Below are 8,894 nucleotides of genomic sequence, written 5' to 3'. Positions count from 1 at the left end.
ATATTTCTAACAAAATATAATGAAATAAGTGTGGCTCAAGCCTTTTGCACATTATTCCTGAAAATAATGTGTATTGATAATCTGAGAGTGTTTTCTGTTTATTTTGTTTCATGTTTCTATTCTCTTTCTGCTTTATTGTTGATATCTACGACAAAACAACAACAACACGTAAAGATAATACAGCTAAAAACAGTGCGGTTATGTGTACAGCAACAACGATCACGTCAATTAAACTCTCTGCCTGTGGATCTTGTTATCCCTCAAGCTAAAATATAGAAGGAGCACGTGAAGGCACCATTGCTCATGCAGACAAGTTTAAAGAATGAGGAACAGAGAATAAACTAAAATTAAACCTCCCAAGTGAAACCATGAAATAAATATCCCCCTTCGAGACATTTTCCCCCATTGCAAGTCTGATAAACCTCGGTCTCACAGAGTTGGGAGCTTCATAAATCGCTTCTTCACACCCCAGATCCGTTTCTTGGTTCGGATTAATGCAGTTTAAAGGCACAATTGGTGATTAACTGTGGCTGTAAGTAAATTACTGCACTTAATTCATGTGGATTATTCATCTCTGGGCTCGGACTTGCGCCAGCGATCGCTACAACTTTAAGAAATAAATTGCATGTTTTTTTTCTTTTCTTCAGGAAATCACATGGAGGTGCTCCCGTGCTCACATGACAGACTGAACCATGGCAGGAGAGATCAGTGAAGGTAGAGTGCCAAAACTTCTTAAAAGTCCTTTTTATGACAGTATCGCCAAATGATTTCCACATTGGATTTATTTATTTTTCTCGACGTTGCGATGTCGGAAAAGTTTAAAGTGTGAATATTCCTGCGAACTAAAATCGCTATGAGAATTTCTGAGTAGGCAACATTACGATCGGAATCAATCTTCTTTTGAAAAGCCCTCATGTGCGCGTTTTATCTCACCAGTTGATGCTTTCTTGATACCAGTAAAGCTACAGTCTTGGTGATTTTTCCCGGTAAAGGTTATGTAAGCGGTGAACAGTGCTACTTAGTTTGGGAGCTGTTTTACTTCCATTTGGAAAACTTTCCCTTGTCCACTGAAATACCTAAAAACCCCGTAGTGATCTTATCTGAGCTGTATTAATCTTATCTAGTCCGCACTGCTCTAAAACTGAAGTTGTTAATATAATAATTCCCGATGTTTTTTCTTTCTTTCTTGTTTGTTTGTTTTTTTGTCTGTTTTTTGGATGCCTTAAAAGATTCAAGGCAACACAGTAGCCTGTAATTTCTATGAGGGGTAATATAAAACCACGAGGTAGGAAATAAATCCTGTAGTTTCATAAAATTAGTTTCTCGTGACCCCTGCACTGGTTACCACTTCATTATAATGATGGCATATTTCTCATATTTGGGCAGTTGTGATGCTATGTAGGTGTTGTTCCTCTTTTAGGCTCAGTTCCTGCCTATTACAGGGAAGTGCATGAGGCCATCCGCTGTAGGACAGATGAGAGAGTGCAGGTTGAGGTTTTTCAGCGGCTGCTCCAAAGGACCGATCTCTCCAAGGTGGTCTTAAACCAGGTGCGGGGTCCACATTTAAAGCATTCATGCTGCGACAGGTAGAGACTGCATTGTTATCTAAAACTGTAACTTTTACTTATTAACCGGCACTGGCCCAAAGCAGCCTACTGTAATGGACTATACAGCCCACACTGAACCGAAATAATAGAGGAATATCCCATTGACTCATCCCTATTTTTTGCATATTACCAATGTGACACATGCACTCACAGTTTTATAGTGACATGAGGCTGGCATAGAAAAGGATTACAGACTGGTGAATTGAAGCCTTTAGTCAAAGAGACAATTTAATAAATTAAATGGGCTGCTATGCCACATTTTTGCTCAACTGTTCACTTTAATTTTGATAAGGGATGCTTTGTGAGTTAGTGTTAGCAAATGCAGACAGAGTAGATAAAGACATAATATTTTATCAGGTCGCCACTGTGAGATAGGCTCCAGTGCCCCTGTCACCCTGAGTTGGAGGAGTGGTTGAGACAAATGATAGTGGGATGAATATCTTATCAGCAGGAAGTATTGTTGGCTTGTAGGCATTGAATACATAGCGGTGTAGCCCCGTGGTTTTTGTTTGCATTAATGCTGAGATGTACAACACATCCACAATATGAAATTCCTCTGAAGTTACAATGTCTGCAGGTTTCCCATTTCCCCTTCCCTGACCTCATTGCATATCATTGCCTTTGTGTATACTGCGCACTTTTCGCAAAAGGAATGCAAACCACATTTGAATTTGGTTGTCAGACTGTAAGATTGTGACCCTGAGGCCAAATTTTTTTTTGTTCTCTTCAGATTGCTGAGCATCTTGACTCCTCCGATGGATTCCTGAGCAAATTATCACTCTATAAAGCACTCGCTTTGATTGCTCTCGCTCAGCAGGGCAAGCAACCGAGTCCCAAACTCTTGGAGAACTGCATACTAGGTAGGGGACAGTGACAGCAGTGTAGTAAATGTTTTACTTAATGAGTAGTTTGGAAAGTCTTCAGTGTGTAAAACGGCAACGCCAGCATTTCCTCTGCTGTCAGGATAAATCATTTGCAAAGATACAAATGTCGCTCTTTTTATTGACCATGTAGATGTAAGGTTTCACTTTTAAATAGAAGTTTTTTTTTTTAAAATGACAGCTCTAAACTGAAAAGTACCAACTGCATAAAATATTCATTTCACTTGCCTCACGTGGCTTCATTTAGTTTTATTTTATTTTGGTAGGGAAGACTTTGCTATATTTAAGTGTTGCATTCTTTCACTAGCCCCACAGAGGGAAGATGACAGGGGGAGAGGTTTTTATGGTTTTCATTGAGGTAGCCATTATGCTGGCTTGAGTTAGATCCATCCCCGACCTTCTGTGATTATTTAAGGCTCTCTCTGTTATTTCAGGTGTGGCCAGTGTGGCAGCTTGCTGCATGCCACTTCCTTGTCAGCTCCAGAATGAGTCTTATGCATTTGTGGGAGTACATTACATTCAATTCACGTTCTTCCTGGAATGTCCTAGAAGAAATGAAAAGCAGATCACATGAATGCTACACACAATACTGGGCTAGCAGGAGACAAACAGAGGGAAACACGTAGTCTTGGTTTTAACATCGGCATTCCTCGCAGTTGGGAAATTCACTTCTCTCTAGATTCATTGATTCAATCACGGAAAACAAATATTGGATCTTGGTTGTTGCTGTGTGGTTGTCAGAGTTACCGAAACCTCAGCTCGGGGAGCCGAGGGACCTGAGCACGCTGAGGATGCAGCCGGCTCAGGACGACGTGCTGACATTGTCGCAGACGCTGGACGAGCTTCTGGGGAAAGACACGGTCCAGGTGGAGCTCATTCCTGAGAAGAAAGGCCTGTTCCTCAAACATGTGGAGTACCAGGTCACCAGCCAGGTAAAACCTGATACATTAAATATGTGTGTTACAATGGTCTAGAACACTATGTGAACTACTACACTATTACTCTTTCTCTTAAATTTTCTTGTCTTTTTGTTTTATTCAGCGTTATAAGATATCAGTTTACCGGCGTTATAGCGACTTTGATGTCTTCCACGAGGTTTTGCTTCAGAGATTTGCCTACAGAGTCGTGCCAGCTTTGCCACCTAAAAGGATGTTAAAAGGAGGTAGGTCAGGGTCTTTGTTTCTGCATCGAATCATTTTACAGTTTATTTTTTTTAGCTGAACATGTCTGTTACTTCAGATTTGTTTGGAGATTATTTGGGTGTATACTCTCGACAGAATGGTTGACAAACACGTAGCCAAGCAGTTTGGCGGGTAAAGAATAAATAATAAGAATAAAGAAACTAGTGATGTGTAAAAATCCAGCTGTTTCCTCTTTATGTAGATTCTTATGCACTGATGAATCCTCACAAACACGCTTGGTTAGACACAGACTCCCTTACGTCTTAATCAACTGTAGAATATTTTAAAAAAATGCATCATCATATGCAAATCAACCTTTCCACCATTGGTGCTTTTTGATGCATAACATCGGAAGAGTTCTCCATTTATGGTTTTTGAGTAAATTGACATGGACTTCAAGTTTAAGCTAAAGTTTGCCCCCTTTTATACCCCGAACACCCCTCTCTGTCAGTGCTAACACTCCTGGTCAAACTGCTCATCATGTTTGCTCTCTGCTGCGTCTGTCCACAGTCCTGACCTCGCTCTCCGAGCGGGAGTTCATTGAGGGGAGGAGACGTGGCCTCGGCAGATTTCTTAACTTGGTGGCTCGACATCCTTTCTTCTCAGAGGATGAGCTGGTCAAGACCTTCCTCACTTTCAGTGGCTCTGTATGTCGTTTCTTTAACTTACTCCCTGTTTCTTTTGTGCTGGCTGTTGCACAGTAAGCATTATGGTCATGATGACTGACAGTGCAATGCATCCTGTTTTAGCTAATCTGTGTCCCCCCCCCCCCCCAAAACTCTGACCTCCTCACCCTCCTCTTCCCACACAGGATGTTCAGTCTAGGCTGCGTGACACTTGTAAGAAAACGGGTGACGAGTTCATGATTAACAGAATCGCAACTCAGGCAAAGGTTTGCACATGGCTGATGACTCCAGTTGTACTTTTCTCATAAAGAATCGCCTGCTTTTAAAGATTCAGACGGCACAAAAGAGCTTTGCCTCGCTTGCGTTACAGGAATATCTCCCAGCTGACATTCAGGCTCAGTTTTCGACAAGCAGAGAGATGATTAGAAATATCCACAACAGCTTCCAGAGGCTGCGGGACAGAGCTGAGAAAATGGTGGAGCGCTCTAAGGACAATGCATCTGATCTCCTCATGTTTGGCAAAGAGCTCAGGTATTTTATTATTAGGGGTATAAACTTAATCTTTCTGTAGTATCCGCAGGTATTGGAGTTTTTGGTAATAAGGTTCAAATCCTCAGTGTTATCTGTGATTCTGTTCCTGGTTGTTAACTTGAAATGAGTTTGGCAGCTAGCACACCACAATATTACTTTCTCCCTCTGTAATATTGTATTTTCTGCAGTACACTGGGCTCAGATGCCTCGCCTCTTCCCTCCTTGGCCTCTTCACAAAGCACCTGGGGGACCCTGCGCCAGTCGCTGAAGAGCCTTTCTGTGGAGTTTGCTGTGCTGTCTGACAAAGCTGCTCAGCAGGTACAGCCCTCAGTCTTTCATCTTCACCACCTGCTCTGCTGTGTTTGTCCAAAACTGGCACTGGGTAATAAATGTTGTTTTGTTAATGTCCTCAGGGCCAGCGAGAAGAAGATGATGTTGTGGAAAAATTGAATCTTTTCCTGGATTTGCTGCAGTCGTACAGGGTGAGTGAGTTTCACTTTTGGTTCTCGCCTTTCACTCCACCTCCAGGGGATCCTCAACCTTTTGTGTGGCAGTTACTTTTGTTCTGCCTGCTGTTTTCTGATAGAAGCACAATAAATATTTGTAAATTTAAATTGAAGTGCATTTAGTAACCAAAGTCAGACTATTATGTAATGGACTGTTTTAACCTCACTCCATTGAAATTGCTGTTTTTATTCGTGGGTGGAATTTTTTTGATTTTGCAAAGCAGCTGGTGGGTTAACAAGAAATCATTTTCCACAGCGTCTATCAAATCTATTAACCAAAAAACAACATGCATAAAGTTCTTCCATTACCCCTGGTTGCTATGTGCAGCACAGCGTGTTTCCCTACAATTTGTAGTCAAATAAAGAAGTACTTTGTTTCTCAAGGATCTCTGTGAGCGGCATGAGAAGGGCGTCCTCCATGAGCACCAGAAAGCATTGCACAAGTACAGTGTGATGAAGAGGCAGATGATGAGTGCCACTGTGCAGCACAAAGAGCAGGCATCTGTGGAGCAGCTGGAATCGCGAATTGTTCAGGTGATCATTTCATCTTCTCTTTTTGTGAGCCTTTAGAGTGTGAACTTCTTTATTGCTTTAAAAGTAAAATTCTACAGTGACTGAAGTTCATATAAAAGTAACATGTGCCCTGAAAACACACACACTGACCGTATAATTGTGTGGGTTTGCATATGAATGGAGCTATAGCCTTGTGAGCCATTAAAAAAAAAATAAAATAAATGTTGGGATGAGAGAAATTTGTCAGCTGCACATTATCCTGTTCCACGACATCCCAATGGTGCTCTATTAGATTGAGATGTATTGACTATGAAGGCCATTCGAGTACAGTGAACACATTGTCATGTTAACCTGCTGAAAATGGCCATCAGAAGATGGGGACAATGTGGTCATAAAGGGACAGGCATACTCCTCAATAGACTGTTTAAACACTTAACTGGTACTAAAGCACCTGAAGTATGCAAAGAAAATATCCCCGTGTTTCTACATCACTATCACCAGCCTGAACGAAACAGGGTGGATCCATGCCTTCATGATGTTTACACCAAATTCTGACCTTACAATCTGAATCTCACAGCAGACATCAAGACTCATCAGTTTCCAGTTGTCCAGTTTTGGTGAATCTGTGTGAATTTGTAGACTCGGCTTCTTGTTCTTAGCTGACAGAAATGGTATCTAGTGTGGTCTTTGACTGTTGTAGCCCTTCTGCTTCAAGGTTAGATGTGTTGTGCATTCAGAGACGCTCTTTTGCTACTTTTTATTTATTTTTCTGTTGCTTTCCTATCAGATCGAAGCAGCCTGGCCATTCCACTCTGACCTCTGTCATTAACAAAGCATTTTCAAGCCATTCTCTGTAAACCCTGGAGATGGTTATGCAGACAAAATATACATAAAGTGTCCCATCAATGCATATAATGCTCTCTAAAAACAGAGATTATTAGTTGACTGATATGTGAGATATGTATTATGTACAACAGTCATAAATGAATGATGAAAGGTAATTGCAGTGTTGACGTGACAACACAAAATGGAAAATTTTAAATCCTATAGAATCTTTTAAATGTAATTGAATAATTTGTGTGCTTCTTGTTTTGGCAATGAGAGTAGAGCTTCATCATGTTTTATTTTTTTTCCTTATTTAGTACCAACACTTGTACATATGAAAATAGACAATGCTTACTCTATATAAAGTGTTTTATTTCTAATCATTCCCATCCTTTAATAAACGGTAAAGACATCTTACTGTATGTTTATTCTAATAACAGCAAGAAAATGCCATCCAGACCATGGAGCTGCGTAACTACTTCTCCCTATTCTGCCTTCATCAAGAAACACAGCTTATCTTCACTTACCTTCCGATTACCTCGCACATTCTCGGATCTTTTGTTAACTCCCAGGTCCAAGGACACCGAGAGGTGAGACAGTTTTTTGAAAATAACTTTTCTACAGATCCGCCTTTATGGCGACACCACTCCAGGAAGGTCAAATAAGTTTTAAATTGGCTACTGAAACTGATGGATGGTACAGCTGAACAGACCGAACTTTTTCATCTGGGATTAGAAACCAAGCAAAGCAGTAATGGTTATATACTTCCTTCTGATCGCTGGTTTTCAGTTTCTGTGGTTCAAGTACTTGAATGCTTCTTTTTTTTTTTAAAGCTGGAAACTATTGAGCAATATATTCTGTGCAGTAAAATACACTATTGTTTTCCCTTTCTTTTTAGATGGGGGAGGTGTGGAGTGAATTGCAGCCAAAGCTTGGGTGTCTCTTCAGCGGTAACAATGGACTGAAACACTCCATCTGAAACCTAAATGTACATGAGATGAAAAAGGAAAAACACAGCCACTGAGGATTACAAACTACAAAATAATGCTAAAGGGGGGGAGCAGAGCTTTTTCATTCAGTTTTGTTTTGTCTGATCATTGGCCATATCACCTGCATGGAACAGCTGGCTCGTAAAACACTTTATGCTCTGCTTCTGCGTAAAGTCCAGTTCACCATTAACTTTTTATAATTATTTGAACATGTCAGGAAAATCCTATGAAGTGTTATTTTACAACGGATACAAGGCTGGTGCATTAATTTCTGCTTTAGTTAAAGCACCTGTATGTGATATTTAAATTTTCCACACTAAGATGAAATAAGTAGTAAAGGACAGAAAGGCTGACTTTATTAAAGGGTGGGACTATTAAAAACCTTAATGTTCTTGCTTAATAACATTGAACCAGTATATTATTTTATTTTATAAATGTTAGTTCGTAGGGATGTGTATTGGCATACTTTTCCTGCTTTTTGTTTTTTTTACAACAAGAGTTTTCGCTGCCTGAAGTATTTGCAAGCGTCCCAGTTTTTATTTTATAAGCTATTTCAAACATCTGACCTTAAACTGTAGGATAATATGAAGGGCAGAGGTGAGATCTATGAAAGGATAATGTCTGGCACTAGTGACATAATGTCAATAATAACACTATAAGCTATTGATTTACTACCAAAGACAAAGCTGCCTAAATACACTCCTTTGCTGTACATAAAAGCAGGACTCCTGCATCACCCCAATTTAACAATCATCACTTTTAATTTTTTTAAGAAGATTTTTGCGCACATCAGCCAACAGATGTATTATTATCCGGACAAAAATGTCTGAATTTTGCTGGATTTTCTTCTCATTCACTGTCTGACTTTGTACTTTTCTAAAATTATGTACATTTTTGGTTTTTTGTACACACATATAACAGAGAATATACTTTACTCAAATATATGTAACAAAGGTGCAATTTGGGGTTCATGTTAAAGAAGCTATGTTCCAAATTGCAAATGAACTGGTTTAAACATGTATTTTATGAAGAAACTCCCATACAGTATGAAACAATTATTTTAGTAATCGCCTTAATTTTGGAAACGTGCTGCACAGAATATGAAACCTAATGAATTCAGAACTGTATATACTGTAAATATTCCACTAAAGAGGTGCTTCCTGAATTGTGTTGAATCAGATACTCTAAAAATAAAATGAGAGTATGGATGTTTTCTTTCAGTGTAGTGCTGCTTT

General features: G+C 39.7%; 1 protein-coding gene across 2 annotated transcripts; it reads left to right on the top strand.

Annotated features, from left to right (window-relative positions):
- The first annotated feature begins 415 nt into the window (after positions 1-415).
- Positions 416-8,872, top strand: snx8a (sorting nexin 8a). 2 transcript variants are annotated; one of them, XM_004552235.2, is made up of 14 exons: positions 416-532; positions 648-714; positions 1,421-1,548; positions 2,338-2,467; positions 3,230-3,420; positions 3,530-3,650; positions 4,180-4,316; positions 4,481-4,561; positions 4,666-4,826; positions 5,015-5,144; positions 5,240-5,308; positions 5,717-5,866; positions 7,111-7,260; positions 7,569-8,872. In XM_004552235.2, exons 2-14 carry the CDS (start codon positions 693-695, stop codon positions 7,647-7,649), a joined length of 1,551 nt encoding a protein of 516 aa, XP_004552292.2. In that variant the 5' UTR covers positions 416-532; positions 648-692; the 3' UTR covers positions 7,650-8,872. The 2 variants fall into 2 exon arrangements, with proteins under 2 accessions (XP_004552292.2, XP_076739455.1); XM_076883340.1 differs by lacking the exons at positions 416-532; positions 648-714 and having other exon boundaries at positions 1,464-1,586.
- Positions 8,873-8,894: the final 22 nt, after the last annotated feature.

This window comes from Maylandia zebra, linkage group LG4 (genome assembly GCF_041146795.1).
Source record: "Maylandia zebra isolate NMK-2024a linkage group LG4, Mzebra_GT3a, whole genome shotgun sequence".
Taxonomy (NCBI): Eukaryota; Metazoa; Chordata; class Actinopteri; order Cichliformes; family Cichlidae; genus Maylandia; species Maylandia zebra.
This window is presented reverse-complemented; position numbering and strand designations above follow the sequence as displayed.